Raw genomic sequence first — 16,229 nt, 5'->3', positions numbered from 1 at the left:
ACTACCTATACCTATCACAAATCACAATCGCGGGTCGCGTTTTAGGACACTGTGGGGGTTATGCATCATACCATCCAAAAAGTTTTCCATAGACCAAAAATTCCTCAGAGTTCAATTTTTACGCACTGCTGTGCAGTTTAAACCAAACCTTTCCCATAAAAGTTGTTTAGTTTTCCACTAGTTTTCTTTTTATTCTCGAAAAAAAAACGTAAAACCCTCGTCTATTACCAGGGGCACGGGCGTTATTCCCCCCACTCCCAAATCCGTCAGTGATAAATCAAATCAAATAAGTGAGCACTATTCCCTGAACAAAATAAGCCCGATACTCATTACGCAACAGTCAACAGCCCATAATTTCCAACAGATAAAACATTTAGCAACATAAGCAACCAATGACGTCATATGATTTTGTTTGTTGTGGAGCCTCATCAGAGATTTCGCTGCTTGCCCCGTTTCAAAAGCAAGACCTTGGCGTCCAGGCGAGCCGGCTTAGTGGGTTTTTAATTTAGCGTCAATAAAAAGAAGACTTTTATGCGTAAAAAATATACTTCAAAGCTATCAGAACTTGAAGATAGCTGCTTTTCGATGTGCTTTTTTCATAGAATGAATTTTTGATTTTCAAATGTAGTGTGCTTTTGGGATTCACTCAAATATACTTTGTCGGCCCCCTGCGAGAGGCTACGCTGCGTGCAGTTGTCCAAAGAATGGCGGATGGAGGGGGATGGAGCCAGCCTCATTAAAATATCGGGCCACCCAGGTATATCTCTTTTTGTTTTATATTTTGATCTAATTTCTCTTTATTTCAGCTATTGTCAATGTGTCGGCTTTGGCGTTTCGTTTATCCGTTCTTGTAACTGGGTATTTTTCGAAGTTCGTTACTGCGCCAGTTTCGTATAAGATGATTTAGTTATTTTTGCAGGATTAAATAGATATATGGTTGAATGCAAATCAAACCCTCTGTGCTTTCAGTTTGATAGATGATCATTGCTTATTCTGATTCTGAATTACTCTTGATATCCAATGTTCAGTATTATTCAGTGGCAGTGTTATTCTCACCTGATGAAAGGTGCTGCACCTGTTCACTGGAAATATAGCTTTGTTTTGCTAGAATAAAATATTGAGTTTTGTCACTAATGCTGCTTAAAATGTCCTATCTGTACATATGTGATCAGGGAAGTTTGTGGTATGTAAAAGTAATGAGAAGCATGTGATTCACATCTTGCATTGTAAGGCTGACTTTCCTCAGGACTTATTGAGCAGTTTCCCGTTACCTAGGCTGTAAAATATTAAGTAAATATTTCAATGTCAATTGCACATGAAGGTACTATATAATACCTTTTTTAATTGACTACTGAAACACTAAAATAACGGAAAATAAAGATAATTCTGGTATTTCGTAAATCGTTCACCCAATGTTATGATATTGGTTATTTTGACACCAATAATTCTGATATTGGTGTATTCCCTAGGCTTACCACCTGGTCAAACTACTTGAGTGTGTGGTGTTTATCTTATGTAGTATAGCCTAGTCTAGCACAAATATTGTAGGTACCTACCTCATTTATTATGAGGAATGTTGATGGTGGCTGTTTGGTATGCAGCTTGCTTCCTTTTTTTCTGGCATATGGTTGCATTTTTTCCCTGAAAATTCTGGTGATTGCATTTCTGAAGTAGTACCAGCAAGACCCATAGTACATGTACCTAAGTGGATGTTATTAATAGCTGCTATTTTTACATTAGCACTGACTGGATGAAGATGATTAGTTCAGAATGCACCAGTAGCACCTTTTAACAGTGCCTATGTATTGGATCTTCCTCTTTTTACTTAGGATTAGGTTGGTCATGCGTCACTTTCAATTACTAATGCATAAATGAAACTCATTTGTCCACATAAAAAATCACACACATCTATTGGCACATTTTTGTGACTAAAAGTTGTATTGTTAGATGCTGATGGCAATTTATTTTCGATTATCATAAATTTACCATGACCCCCATGCATATGACCTGACCTGATCCGGACCTTAGTTTGACTGCCCAATCAACCCTAAAAATTGTTCCAATTCATTCTGGCCTTTCAAAACAAATGCTTATTTGACAGACTGCACAGCCTTGACTCATATATATATATATTTTTTTGCAGGTAGGCTTACAGTGCATGAGCATAGAAAGCTATGACATTGTAGAAGCACATTTGATGCCCATTTGAGATTGCAGTTGGTGGTGTAGTTTGCAACCCACCACTTGGTCAGGGGAGAGGCATTAAGCTTCCCAAGCTGATATATATTGAACTTAAAGTCCCAGCATTACATGGCAAATAAAAGCTATCTATAAGATGATTCTAACCAACCAGCCCTTGAAATTTGTCTTTGAAGCAATTGGTCAAGTATCTACTTGAAATATGGTTTCAACTGATCATTTTTAACATTTTTTTTTGAAAATTTTCATAAACTTCAGGCGTACAAAATCGATTTCTGAAGAGCAAGGTTCAGGCAGAAGTCTGTGCAACAATTTTTAGGTCAAGATTGCCAAGTTTTCAGTCTTCTATTGACAACATAGCATAATGCACAATTTGAACCTGGCTTTAATTGTTTGACACTAGATAAGCTATTTTTGTATAAAAAAAAATGCTTAATTTGCAGAAGTTTTTCTGTTATATTTATTGAATTTTGTAGTAAGGACATTGGATTGTGGCCATCATTTTTTAAGATGCACTGGATGATTTAACACGTGTATTGCACATAGAGCTTGTTTGTGCTGATTATGTTCCTCTGTTCTTTTTCAGCTACCATCTCTCGCTGTCTCACCACCAAAGACCGACATAATATCTCAATGTTCCATTGCAATAATTCAGGGCAGATAGTCAGTGTAAGTATCTCACAAATGAAAGAGACTTTCAGTAAAGCAATTGCAAATGTTGACCTGTGTGAAATCACTTTGTCATGCACAGGGCTGCGGAGTCGATGGATTTTCGGCGACTCCGACTCCGACTCCGACTCCGGCTTTCAAAAACCAGCTCCGACTCCGACTCCGACTCCGGGCAGAATTGTCGACTCCGACCGACTCCAACTCCCGACTCCGACTCCGCAGACCTAACAGGGCTGCGGAGTCGACAGATTTTCGGTACTCCGACTCCGACTCCGGCTCGGGTTTCTAAAATCGACTCCGACTCCGACTCCGACTCCGGTTACAACTGTCGACTCCGACCGACTCCGACTCCGACTCCGACTCCGACTCCGCAGCCCTGGTCATGCAACACATATAGCTTTACTTCTTGTGCCTGACTCTTAGTTCCTCACACTTAATAGAACATAGCTGTATTTGCAGTTTGCATAATTCCATTCCTGTTAATATATAGCAAGCAATAATTATATTATGTGCATTTTAGGCTACAGCTTGAATATTGCATTCATCCCTTTATATGTAGTAAAGCGTGTGTTTGTGTTTCTTTGTCTCTTCAGACGAAGGAGGGGAGCGAGAGCGCGGTCCTCGCGATCCATTCCAGGGCAATGGAGGGACGGTGCCACCTCGCCTCTGCCGATCACAACAAAGTGCCTGATATTAGGGTGAGTGACAGCTGACAACTGACAGTAGTTTACTTACCTACATAGGTACATAGATAACATGAATCATGATTCATGTTATCTATGCTACATAAATAAAAGAAGTGTTGCATGATATTGTTCTTCATAGCTCTTATGAACTATTGGGTGATTTTCCTTCTTTTTCCTTGGTTGGCATCATGTCACCAAATTTACAGTTTGCGAGTGTAATCTCGAGTTTCGTCGTGGTGCTTGTCCACCGCTTTTAGCTGAAATTACGTGTGCAACAATGCCACAGCCCATTAATGTTGTGTTACATAATGGCGAGAACTGACACGGCACAACAGTAACTAAGCAGTGATCCCGAACAGGCACATCCTTTTGACAGAGTACCAAGACCCTGAGAGATAAAACCTGAGACCCTGGCATTATGATATGCATGAATATTAAATGCCTATGGGATTTGAACTTGGACCCTGTCACATTATGTGTGACAATGGCTGGACGAAAGTCACGGAACGGTGTTGGCATTGTCGTTTTCGGTCTTGGTCCCGGAGAATAAAATATATCCCCTCCCTTCAGGATGCCTGTGGTAACAGTGCCCCCCCCCCCTCCCACCAGGATGCCTCTGTCGCAGCGGCCTCCCACTGTGAGTTGCGTGCCTTTCCTCCCTTCAGGAGCCTCCGGTAACAGTGCCCCCTCCCGCCAGGATGCCTCTGTCGCAGGGGCCTCCCACTGTGAGTTGCCTTTCCTCCCTTCAGGAGCCTCCGGTAACAGTGCCCCTCTCCCCTCCCACCAGGATGCCTCTGTCGCAGCGGCCTCCCACTGTGAGTCGGCGGCGGGCGCCACCGACTCGTCCGGGCCGGCCGGCGCCGCCCGGGGACGCGGAGCGAGTCCCCGTGCCGGCGCCGCCCGCCCATCTCCACACTCTGTGATACGCTCAGCGCCCGAGCAGCGCGCCGTGGCGGTGCTCTCTCGTGTGGTGCCGCGCGGCCCGGCCACCACCGCCGGCTGGCGGCTGGCGCCGTGGGCGCGACTGGTCGGAGGAGGAGAGTCCACTGGCGGCACGGGCACGGCCGGCTGGGGCGCCCCGCCGCCGGCAGCTACAGGAAACAGCGCCGCCGCCGGCACGGCCAACTGGGCTCAGACCGGCCCGCCGCCCTCTCAGTGGGGCAGCGGCGGCCGGCCGAACGGCGCGCAGCCATCTGGCGCCGCGCAGCCGCCGCAGCCCGGCGCAGCAAAGAACGGCACCGATCAGCCTCAGCAGCAGCCTCAGCAGGGGCAGGATCAGCAGCAGCAGGGCGGCGATCAGCAGGGGCAGCAGTCGGCACAGCCAGCCCAGCCCGGACAGGATGGGCAGGAGCAGCCGGCGGCCGGCGCGCAGGCTCAGAACGCCGGTGAGTGCCCGACAGACCGCCGCAGCTGTGGGTGGTACCGGGGGCGGTGGTGGCTGGGTCATGGTATAACAGCCGGTAGTGTCTGGGTCATGATGTAACAGCTGGTGGTGTGTTTTGGGTCGGTATATTCCCGGGAGGGAGGTGTGGGTCGGGACACAGCACGGTACACAGGTGCAGCGGTAGTTTAAGGTGTGATGAAATGATTTCACAGAGAACATAATGCTATGATAGGCGATAGCCGTTAGATGTAAACATTCCATTTTCACACTGGCGCGTGGCGTTAGCTGTACCGGAAGATGGTTTGTATCGTTTTTCTGGCTAGCGTTACCTAAATCGGCTTTTTCGAACTTGCTCTTCACGTGGCATTCACATCGCCCGTGTTGTTGATCATCGATTTTTATATATTTGCCTCATTTTGCAATGCATCTTATAAACACGCGGCATTGTAACGTTTTACATGTACTTATTTTTCTTGCGTCCACGGGGTATCACCGACAATATCCACATTACCCGCTTTACCTCTCACATGCTGTTTCTCAAACTAGTCCCCCTCTCCATCCATCAGGCTCGACCGGCGGCGCCGCGGCAGCCCCCTCCGGCGCCGCCGCCGCCGCCGCCGCCCCCGGCTCGGCCACGCCGGCGGCGGGCAGTGGCGGCGGGGCCGACTCGGCCGATCTGGAGCGTCTGAAGGCGATGCGAGCCGCCATCACGGCCACTGAGGGCTGGTCCAGCAGCCAGGTGAACCAGGAGTCGAGCTGGGACCTGCCGCCCAGCCCGGAGCCCAAGGAGCACCCGGGCAATGTGGCCGCCTGGAAACTACCCGGAGTCAACAATGGTGAGTTTGAGACGGGGAGAAAGGGCTAAGTCTGAGGGCGCTAGCGAGAGGGGACGGGGATGTGTTTGAGTGCCTGACGGTTAGTGCTGGCTGCTTAGACTAAATAAACATGTTAGCTGGCTTGTTTTGTCTGTCGCTGGACGATTATTCCCATATCACCGACGATTTTGCATGATCTTTAGGTTTTTAAATAACAATTGCACAAGGCTATGAGGTGAAGTTTTTAAGCAGTGTTATCAGGGCTGTGGAGTCGGAGTCGGAGTCGGTTGAAGTCGACAGGTCTGCCCGGAGTCTGAGTCTGAGTCGATTTTGGAAAGCGAATTCGGAGTCAGAGTCGGATTAACTGAAAATTCAACTACTCTGCAGACCTGGCAGTGCTGCGGAGTCGGAGTCGATAGTTCTGCCTGGAGTCGGAGTTGGTTTTTAAAAGCCGGATTCGGAGTCGGAGTCGCCGAAAATCCATCGACTCCGCAGCCCTGAGTGTTACTGCTGCCAGCTTGTTAGCTGAGGATACGCAGTGCAGGCCCTATTTCATTTATTTTCAGTCTCGTGCCGCCTGCCCAGCCGCGGCTGCGATTACATTGTTTGTGCAAGGAAATGGCGAGCCATATTTGCACGTGATAACAGCTGCGATAGCTGGGGGATACCCCGGATACCGGACTGTGTGAGGCGCCACGCCAGCTAGCGTAACAAATATTGTGTGTGCTTGTGATATATCGTAGCTTAGGCCAGTGTCGATTAGTTTATTTTGTTTGACGCTTATTCTCGAAGTTTAACGTCACGGCTTTCTTGCTTGCACTGATGTACTATAATTCCAGAAGGTCGTCTCCTCGCCCAAGCGTTAGCAGACTCTCTTCCCTTCTAAAACCTCTATCTCTGTGTATATCAAATTCCTTACTAAGCTTCCCCTCATGGCAATCCTGGACAACACTGCTCGCCGAAATTTACAAGTCCCCCTATAAGCTGAACCCCATGTGACCTCAATTCATAATATACCTTTGACAGGTCTGGACGTATGGCACGCCAATCTGCGCAACGGCGGTGCCCCGGCGGCGCGTGCGGCTGAGCCCCAGTGGGGCCAGCACATTCCCCAGTCCAACATCGGAGGAACCTGGGGAGAGGATGACGATTCTCAGGTGTGTACTGGGCTGATGACTGATGAGTGAGACGGCAGCAGGAAAGTGCTGACCGATTGATAGTGTTCTGGGCTAAGGACGTGGAGTAGTAAGACCAGCGTGGCTTGTTTCGAAGTTAAAACTGATTCTTGCGGAGCAATCTCAGCTTGAACATTCGAAGGAGCAGGAACTAGTGTCATAAGGGCTCCGCTGCAGCATTTAAGCGTTTTGCGCTCAGGATTGAATCCTGATCAAACTACTCAATACGTCATACGTGCCTGGTTTTTCTCTTTCACCGTTTAGTTTTAGTACCACAGCTGACTCCCCCATCCCGCCGGCAGGGCGGTAACATGTGGTCGGGCGCCCCACCGGGTCCCCCCGGGCCGCCCGGCTCCCACTGGGGCGGCGGCGGCGGCGGCGGCGGCCCGGGCGGCTCCTGGCCCGGTGGTCAGCGGCAGAAGGACGACTGGGGCGGCGGCGGACACAAGCCCTGGGAGGGACGCGGCGGCGGCGGAGGAGGATGGCCGTCCGGACCGCCGCAGCACGGCGGTCCCGGACACTGGGGCGCGCCCGATCACTCGCCGCCGGTCGGCAGGAGACAGCCTGGATTCGACGACTGGGGTGAGTCACGGAACTAGGCCCAAGATGGTAGATAAGCCTAAATTAAGCATATTGTGTCTTTAGTTTTACAGCTAATGACAAGTTTCAAGTGTTCTAAGTATTTAAGCTAGCTATCCCTATGTTTGAAGTTGATCAATAGCTCGGTGTGTCTTTTGAAGTTAGCCTTCCAGTCTAACGAATCGTTCCGTGCCACACCTTCCCCTGACCTGGTATAACCCAGCTCTGCTTACTTCTGACGCTCCCGTACTCGGCCCGCCAGCAGGTAACAAGCGAGGCGGCGGCGGCGGCTGGAAAGAGATGGGTCCGGTGCGCCCGGGGATGCCCGGTGGCGGCCCGCCGGCCCACCTTCTCTCCCGTCTTCCGCCCGGCGCCCCGCCCGACCACAAGGGCATCGACGGCTGGGGTCGACCCCCGCGCAACGGCTGGGGCGAGGCACCGCCGGGCGCCCACCCCGGCTGGGGCGGCGAGGATAAATGGGGCGGCGATGGACACCCCGGAGGCTGGGGCGGAAAGCCCAAGACCCCGACCGCTCCTGGCGGCTGGGGCGAGCCCGACATGGACTGGGGAAAGAGCCGCGTCGGTCCGGGTGGCCCCGGCGGCCCGGGAGGCATGCACCCGGGCATGAAGGCCGCCATGGCGGACAAGTACCGCTCGCTCGCCGACCGGCCCGACGATATGGAGGCGATGCTGCGCGGCGGGGACGATCCGACCGGTCCCGGCGGCGACTGGCGCCCCTCCGAGCCGGCGCCGTTCGACCCGCACGGTTTCCCGCAGATGGCGCCGCCACATATGCCCGGTATGCCCATGCAGAGTAACGGAGGCCCGGCCGGTATTAACCCGAGTGTGGTGCAGCAGCTGCTGCGTCAGCAGGCGCAGCAGCCGGGCCGCTTCCCCGGTCAGCAGCAGCCGCAGCAGCCGTCTCCTCAGCAGTTACGGCCGCTGATCAATCAGATTCAGATGGCGGTGCACGCCGGACACCTTAACCCGGCCATACTCCAGCAGCCGATGGGCCCGCACACTCTGATGCTGCTCAACCACTTACTCAGTCAGATCAAACAATTGGACAACCTGACTCGCCAGCAGCAGATGCTGGCCTCGCGCGGCTCCCAGCCGGGCCCCATGCAGAGTCTGCAGATGGAAATCATGCGTGTCAAGAGCACGATCGGGCAGATCCAGAACCAGATTGGACAACAGCAGGCCATGATGCTGAAGCAGCCTCCTCAGCCGCAGCCGCAGCCGCCACTGGGCGCTGGAGCGAGCGGTATGATGTACAAACACGGGCCCACTCCGCCCGACATGCACGGCCTGCCCTCCGGGTTAGCCGAGCTGAGTCTGCGCGACGGGGGTCCGCCGGGCGGCGCTCCGCCGTCCCACCAGCCGCCTCAGAGCCGGCTCAACCAGTGGAAGCTGCCGGCTGCTGACAAGATGTACCGGCCGGAGGAGGAGTTCTCGCGCGCGCCGGGGAGCGGCAAGGTAGCCTCGTCTCCGCCGCTGTCCATGCTGGGAGACAGTACGTGGTCGGCGGGCAGATCGGCCGGAGAAGGAGGATGGCCAGACTCGGATAAGGATGGTGGTTGGCCGGGAACCGGTCAGCAGCAGCAGCAACAGCAACAACAGCAGCAGCAGAACAGCTACGCTGACCTCGGCGTACCCGAGTTCGAGCCCGGCAAACCGTGGAAGGTGAGTTGTGGTAGGGGGATTTGCTTCAACTTCAGGTTCAATATTAGCCTGTTACTGTGAATCAACTTGCGATTTTTGTCTCTATGCTTGAGTCAAAAATACAATTGTTGCCCTTTCCTCGGCTACTTCATTCCATTTGTTGTTTTCGACCGACACAGAGCTCCAATCAACCCCTCCCCATATGCACCTGTGTGCAGATGAACCTTTCAGTATGGATGCTCTTGAAAACCAGGCATCACATCGACTTCCCTCCCGGTTAGCTTCACGACACTCCTCGGTTCGGCACGCCCTACAGCCCCGGTAAATTAAGAACCTTCTCTCCTGTTCTCCTTTGCCGCCATTATAATGTTGCTGTTTCCGACACCCTTATAACTGCCTTTGTGCCTATCACTAACCACTTCTATCCATCAGATGCGCGCCGTCGAGGACGACCCGGCGCTGACTCCGGGCTCGGCCCGCTCGTCTCTGGGGCTGTCGGCCGGCGCCGGCTCGCAGGACCTGCTCGGAAAGTCGGCGGCTCCTGGGGCCACCGATCCGCTCTCCTCCACATGGAGCTTCAATCCGAGCAGCAGGTATGGATGAAGGGAATGAAAAGTATGATAGCGAGCCGGAGGTTACGAAAAAGCAGGGTGCAGGGCGGCGAATAATTGTGGGCGAGTGAGAACCAGTGAACCTATGGCTTTGTTATGTAACCAGGGAAACGGTGGCTTTATGCTAGACTTTTTGTCTATGCACATACTTTTTATATTGTTGAACTGTTGTCCTGTTTCCATTCATGTTTCATAGTTTGTACACCGTTGCTATTATTCATTTCATTACATTCCTTCAACATTGTAGTTGCTAAGAGAATTCAACGCAATATCCAAGTCACACTTCAATTCACAACCTGAAATAACTCTGTTCGGACTGGAGAGCTTTGAACTGAAGACCTGCTTCTTTCCAGCGGAAAGCACGGCCTGGGCGGCTCGGCTAAGTGGGACGGCGGCGCCGACTGGGCCGTCAAGTCCCGCGGACCGCCGCCGGGCCTCAACAAGAGCGTGGGCAGCGGCGGTGGCGGCGGCGGCTGGGGCCGCGGCTTCGACCAGCGCTCGGCGTTCGCTCCCGTGCAGGGCGGAGGTGGCGGCGGCTGGGGCTCGCCCGGCTCCGCTTGGCTGCTGCTGAGGAACCTCACTGCTCAGGTGAGTGGTTTGGTGGAACGGAGGAAAACGTGGTCGTCATGTGTGGTTTTATGTAGTGGCGATGTTTGTCTTTTCCCCTGCAGGAGACTTATGCCGTTTGTCTTTCCCAGCATTCTTGTATTATTTCATTTATTGTTTGCTATGTTTGCTATCCGTTCATGTCATCCCAAGTATGTCATCCCAAGTATGTTTGTAATACCTTATGAGCATCTCTGCTTTAGAACTGGGTGAAAGGCTGAAAGCCCGAAGTGGCTATGGCTGCGTCCTACCTCCCTACCTAACACGCGAACCTCCCCGTGCCGCCCCAGCTAACATACCCTCCCTCCCCACCACCCTCAGATTGACGGCTCCACGCTGAAGACGCTGTGCATGCAGCACGGCCCGCTGCACACGTTCCACATGTATCTGAGCCAGGGCGTGGCACTCGTCAAGTACGGCTCACGCGAGGAGGCTGCCAAGGTATGACGTACTCTGTCGGGGATGACGGGCAATGGGCATTGAGAGCGGCAGGGAAGGGCTGGGGTGACTGGTTTGGAATCATCTTGTGGTCGCTTTGCCGCGTGTTTTTCTTCCCCATTTAATAAACCTCTCCTAAGTGGATCGCTTTGCTCCAGAGAACGGTTTTTCATGTTCTCTATCTTTTTGGGGTTAACCCTATTAGTGGCAGGCTCCTGGCTACCCCATATTAGTGGCAGGGGGGGGGGCTGTTTACGACCCCCCCCTTGATATCTCGAGATCTAACGGGCCGATTTTCAAAATTCAAACGGCATTCGATTTGGCTCAACGAGATCTACATTTCTAAAAAAAATAAAATTAAAAAATGTCAATAGGGGGGTAGAGGGGGGTAAAAAAGGGCAAATTGCAGATACATTTTAGACTGTTTATCACGGCCAGGTTTCTGAACCAATCTTAACGCAACTTTTGCCGATCGATAGAGAATGAACCAGGAATTCACATGGATCCTAAAAATATGCATTTTCAAAAATCATAGGCGGATACAGATCATTGAGATTGGGGGTACACAAAAAGTATAGTAAATAAGGTTTTTGTTGGTACTATTTCTAAAAAGGGTGGCAATGGTCTTGTTATGTTACAATTTTCTTATGAGAGAACGACTAAAATTGTATTGGTCATGCATAGGCGGTGTCAGGGTACCTATGTTGGGAGGTAAAAAATAACCCCCCTTTTTGGACGCCTGGATCCGCCTATTATAGCAAAAACGTGTCAAAAGAGGATGCACAATAACTTTGTATATGTTATCACATGATACCTTTCATTTACTGTTCGTAAAACTGGTGCAGCATCGTGATCTTCGCCCAAATGACTCGCTTCACGAATAGGACCCCCCAATTCCCAGTGCCCTGGAGCCGCCCCTGGTAAAGCTATGAACTTGAAATTTTCAGGGAATGTGCCCAATTTAGTTTTAGGAAAAGTCAGAAAATTTCAGCATCGTAGCTTCAGCGGTTTCGGAGATATTCCCGAAAAACCTGAGGGGTGGATAAAAACAACCCCCCCCCCTGCCGCTAATAGGGTTAAGTTGTCACTAACATTCATCCCCCTTTTTGACTCTATCGTTCGGGAGAAAATATGTGGCATCATAGTCGTCCGTGACTGCTTCTGACCTCTGCCCATCTCTTTACAGGCCCAGGGCGCGCTCAACAACTGCGTGCTCAGTAACACGACCATCATGGCCGAGTCGGTGACGGACGAGACGGCCGCCCAGGCGCTGCAGCAGCTCGGCCTACCGGGCTCGCAGCAGGGCGGCTCCGGCGGCGGCGCGGCCGCCAAGCCGCCGGCATCGGCCGCCTGGAGCGACATGGGGGCCGATTCCGGCGGGCTCGGCACGGCCACCAGCATGGCCTGGAGCAGCGGCGGCGCCGGCAACGGCACCCTCTGGGCCACCGGAGGGCTGGACGAGTCCGGCCGCGGCGCCGCCTACCTGCCAGAGGGCCTGCTGTAGGGCGCGACCGAGGCGCTCTACCCGCCCGCCGGCGTCTGCGGAGAGGAGTTATAGGCGGAGGTGAGCGCTCGGGCGCCGCACAGCCGCCCTCCAGTGGCGGGAGCACCGTCCACTCGGTGAGTGAGAGAGAGTTATAGAACAAGCATCCGTCTGAGTTGGCGCGACGGGCGCGCGCAGCGGCGCGCCGCGAGCCACTCGACGGAACCGTGACGTATTCGGCAGGACAGCAATACGGGACGGGCCGGTCCCTTGCACATCGACGCGTACACTCGACTGCGAGCTAGCAGTTGTCCTACCCACAGGTAAACCTACACGTACATGTACACGTACATACCGTGCCGCGCGGAGAAAAGAAAGAGGTGCAGTCACTGTGTACGTTCTGGAGATGCCAGTTGCCGGAGCGCCATTTGGGGCGCTACACCTGAAGCACGCTTATGACGCCTGCCCGACGGATAGTATTTAAGGCGAGTAATGTTGGCGGACGCCTGCTCAGAGCTCCGCCGGCCGGTGTTTGTGTGTGAAAGAGACGGGAGAGGGTGTGTGAATGTGCAGGGAAATGGCGCGTGTTCTGTTTTGGCGCGAGCAGACCGGCGCGGCGGCGCCACTGGACCAGGGTCTGCCGTCGACGCCAAGTGTGATCATTCGAGGGAGGCCTTGTAGGCGCGGCCGTCGCGCGCTGCACGGGTCACTGAGCCAGCCGCCAAGTCCGCCTCCTTGTCCCGCCCCCGCCCCCGCCCCCGCCCCCGCCCCCGCCCGGCCGCCGGGGCCGCCCGAGGCCGCGCGCTCGCTCCCGCCGTGTGTGATATTAGGTGTAAGTCGCTCTCGCCGGCTCGCGGTCGCTCTGAGACGGTGCCTTGCCCGGCGCCCGGGCCGCGGCCGCTACCAAAGAGCGCGTGCCGCGCCGCCAGCGGGCCGCCGTCCGACGGTCCCGTGCAGTACAAAACGATTCAGGTGAGCGCTCGTCAGCGGCCGGTGCCGGGCCGATCTCGCCGATCGTCTTTCAAGCGCGAGCCGCGGTGCCTCCCGTCGACGGCTGGGCTTTCAGGGCCTCGACCCAGTGCCAATGCCGGCCTTACGCGGACCGCCTCCCGACCGCTCGGTGTCGTGGCCAGGCCAGCCGACTCATCGGGTACTCCTCGCTTTAAACGCGTATCGTGGGGCTGTGTGAGCGCCGGTACCGCGCGCCACCGCTGCCGCCTCTGAGGGCCCGTCTCTCCGGGGGTGGCGGCGGTCCGGGCGCCGCGGGCCGCCGGCGCTCCGCCGTGTACGGTGCAATAATCGCCTCCAGGCCTGTCACGAAATTGGCGCGAACCGTCCGTAGTCGCGCCCGTGCCGCGGCGCGATATCAGCTTTACATATCGGCTGCCGGGGCGCGGAATACCTCAGGCCGCGGTTGGGCGGCAGCACTTCCTGTCTAGGTTAAGGTAGCTATAAGCGCGCGCCGCGTGGGCCGGCCGCGCGCGGCGGGAGCGTTCGGCCCCCGCCACGCGCGGCCGACCGGCGCGGCGCGCTAGTTAAGTTGTGAGTCGCCAAGACGGCGAGTTGTGAGCCTCCTGAGTCTGCGGCGCGCGGTTGCGGTGGCCCCGGCGGTTCCCCGTCACCCCTCCCCGGTTCCCCGACGCGCTCCCTGCCCAGATAGTGCCCCGCTCCTCTGTGATGCTTCTAGCCACGCGGCAGGTTTCTCGTGAACATGTCGCTCTCGTAATGTCTTGCCAATCTCCACTATCCTGGGACGTATCGTGGGGGCGCCGTTTGGGACCTGACTGGATTGTCGACCCGTGCCCTGACGCTCGTGACCTCCCTGGTCGAGGTCGTCCTACCTGTTTCTGAGATCTGCTCGCCCCCGACTGTCCACTGCCCGTGCTGACCTGGCTGGGGGATGTCCCGGACCCCGTGGTCCGACCGCCTTGGTCTCCGTGGTCTCCGAGAGACGCTCCAGGTCTCTGTGATTCCGAGTGGTTCCTGCGCGTTCTGTGACCCTCTCGTGGCCTTGGTCCGCCCCCGCTCCCGCCCCGCCCCGTCCCGTTCCGACCTCGGCCGACCCGGCTCCGCGGTCACTGCGGACGGCGGCGCCGCTCAGGACAGCTGGCGAGCCAACTGGGACCGCCAGCCAGCGAGCCGACTCTGTGATTGGTCGTCGTCCGCGCGGCGCGACCGGTGATTGGCTGATTCGCTTAATGGTGCGGTCTTCCTTGTCAGTACAAACGTTTACTTAAGAGCTGCTGGCCAGGGAGGATGGAACCGTGTTCATCGTGAAGAAAAACACTCAGATCTTGCTACAAAGGGCGCCGTGTCCTGTCGCGCGCGGTCGGTGGGGAGGGCCGGGGCGGGGAGGGGGCTGGCTGTGACAGCGCGCGCGCGCCCAGCGGTCTCAGAGGGCCGCGGCGCGCCCGCCCGCACTGGCACAGCTATGTGATATGCATTAGTCGAGCGGACGGGGCCGGTGGTTGGTTGTTTGGCCGCTAGTCGGGATAGTGGCGCTGGCATCGCGGGCCGAGCTGATCAGGGTGGTGTAATTCGTACAGTGTGGGTGTTGTGACTCACCCAGCCATGGCCGTGTCTGGTATAGAAAATGACGAGAAAAGCCACAAAAAAATCAACTAGGTTAAGGTTATTTTAGAGTAAGCCCCGTTTATGCGCGATGCCGGTTAGAGGTACGGGCATTCTCCAAGGTGGCCAAAAGGTTAGCTGTGTTTTTAAAGCTTTTGTTGCCTTCTGTTTGAGCGCGTGACCTGACCTGGGCTGACGGGCGGACCGGGGCGTGGCGCGGCCGCCCCCCTATGTGTGTTTGTGTGTGTGTCTGCGTGTGCAGTGAGGCAGCGCGTGGCGTGGCCGCGCGCCCCCTATGCAGCAGCGCGCGCGCTCGCGCGGCGACGGCAGCGACCTGCGTGTCGCGCCACCCTGGACCAACGAGTCGCGGCTGGCGCGCGCCTTTCACTGCCGCCCTACACGAACAATCAGCACCTATCATAATACGTGAGAGCAGCTAATCGTGTGCGCCACCATTGCCGACCTGATTGGCGCTGCCGGCGGCGGGAGCGCGCCGCTCCCCCGCGGGGGTCGAGCAGCGCCCGCCGACCGGCAGCGCCGCACCGCTGCCGGCGCCACCGGGCCGCTTTTTAAACGACGGTGTTCTCTTTTTAACCCGATGTAACTCTGGTCAGAATATCAGTATGCGTATAATACACGGTCGTCTAGGTGTACAGACTTGTTTGCTGACTGGATGCGAGATGAGGTGGAGACTGGAGTTGGGGAGAGCTGTCTGGAAACGGGCAAGGAGAGGGAAGTGGGGGCTGCCAGCTGGAGCGAGCAGCTGATGCAATGATGGTCCCATCGAGCAGCGTCGCGGCGAGAGATACTCTAAGTAGACTTGGAGAGATATAAAAAAGAGGGCCCATCAGCATAGCAGTCCATAGTCTTGAGCAGAGGGCTGACCCGTAGGTGCATTGGAGTCGTGACATGGCTTGGATTTCGGCAGCGGTAGGCCGCAGGACAGGAGTGAAAGGGTGCGCTTCACTGGGCTCCTACGACACCCTGATAAAAACTCATCCCGGTCTGGAAGCGAAGATATTTTCATTTTCGCTTGCTTCTGTAGGTCTCTGAAGTATGCCAGAGGCAGGGAAGAGAGGGGGCTTACAGAAATGTGGCGCGGTGACGTTCGCACCTTCGATTAACTGTGGTATAGGGGCTAGGTTGGGCATTTATTTCTTCGAACGCACAAGACCTTGGCCTCCATTAGAACCGCCATGACGGGTGATGGGCTTCAGGCATCCCGCATCGGGTTCATGCTATCATCCAGATGAATGAAGTTCAATTTCATTCAATAGCTTCAGTTACAGCCGTACAAATTCTGCTGTTCAGCGTGAGGACTTATTCCACACTGAATTATTCAGTGAATTAT

At 54.8% G+C, this 16,229-nt stretch overlaps 2 protein-coding genes across 3 annotated transcripts; both read left to right on the top strand.

Moving 5' to 3' along the window:
* Positions 1 to 494: 494 nt before the first annotated feature.
* On the top strand, positions 495 to 5,167 carry LOC122366938 (translation initiation factor IF-2-like). The gene is made up of 5 exons (XM_043339610.1): positions 495 to 757; positions 2,786 to 2,868; positions 3,462 to 3,566; positions 4,342 to 4,939; positions 5,151 to 5,167. Exons 1-5 carry the CDS (start codon positions 712 to 714, stop codon positions 5,165 to 5,167), a joined length of 849 nt encoding a protein of 282 aa, XP_043195545.1. The 5' UTR covers positions 495 to 711.
* Positions 5,168 to 5,554: 387 nt separating this feature from the next.
* Positions 5,555 to 15,531, top strand: LOC122366929 (protein Gawky-like). 2 transcript variants are annotated; one of them, XM_043339600.1, is made up of 8 exons: positions 5,555 to 5,774; positions 6,780 to 6,910; positions 7,231 to 7,510; positions 7,773 to 9,190; positions 9,602 to 9,762; positions 10,134 to 10,368; positions 10,708 to 10,827; positions 12,011 to 15,531. In XM_043339600.1, exons 1-8 carry the CDS (start codon positions 5,633 to 5,635, stop codon positions 12,326 to 12,328), a joined length of 2,805 nt encoding a protein of 934 aa, XP_043195535.1. In that variant the 5' UTR covers positions 5,555 to 5,632; the 3' UTR covers positions 12,329 to 15,531. The 2 variants fall into 2 exon arrangements, with proteins under 2 accessions (XP_043195535.1, XP_043195534.1); XM_043339599.1 differs by having other exon boundaries at positions 7,770 to 9,190.
* Positions 15,532 to 16,229: the final 698 nt, after the last annotated feature.

Source organism: Amphibalanus amphitrite, unplaced genomic scaffold (assembly GCF_019059575.1).
Source record: "Amphibalanus amphitrite isolate SeventyFive unplaced genomic scaffold, NRLGWU_Aamphi_draft 000840F_arrow, whole genome shotgun sequence".
Taxonomy (NCBI): domain Eukaryota; kingdom Metazoa; phylum Arthropoda; class Thecostraca; order Balanomorpha; family Balanidae; genus Amphibalanus; species Amphibalanus amphitrite.
Note: the sequence above shows the minus strand (reverse complement) of the source record. Positions and strands in the feature narration are given on the sequence as shown.

Coding starts and splice junctions, on each gene's coding strand:
- LOC122366938 (XM_043339610.1), top strand. CDS start 712: ATGGAGGGGGATGGAGCCAGCCTCATTAAAATATCGGGCCACCCAG. Junction 758..2,785: donor TAAAATATCGGGCCACCCAG/GTATATCTCTTT, acceptor GTTCTTTTTCAG/CTACCATCTCTCGCTGTCTC. Junction 2,869..3,461: donor ATTCAGGGCAGATAGTCAGT/GTAAGTATCTCA, acceptor TTGTCTCTTCAG/ACGAAGGAGGGGAGCGAGAG.
- LOC122366929 (XM_043339599.1), top strand. CDS start 5,633: ATGCGAGCCGCCATCACGGCCACTGAGGGCTGGTCCAGCAGCCAGGTG. Junction 6,911..7,230: donor GAGAGGATGACGATTCTCAG/GTGTGTACTGGG, acceptor TCCCGCCGGCAG/GGCGGTAACATGTGGTCGGG. Junction 10,828..12,010: donor CACGCGAGGAGGCTGCCAAG/GTATGACGTACT, acceptor ATCTCTTTACAG/GCCCAGGGCGCGCTCAACAA.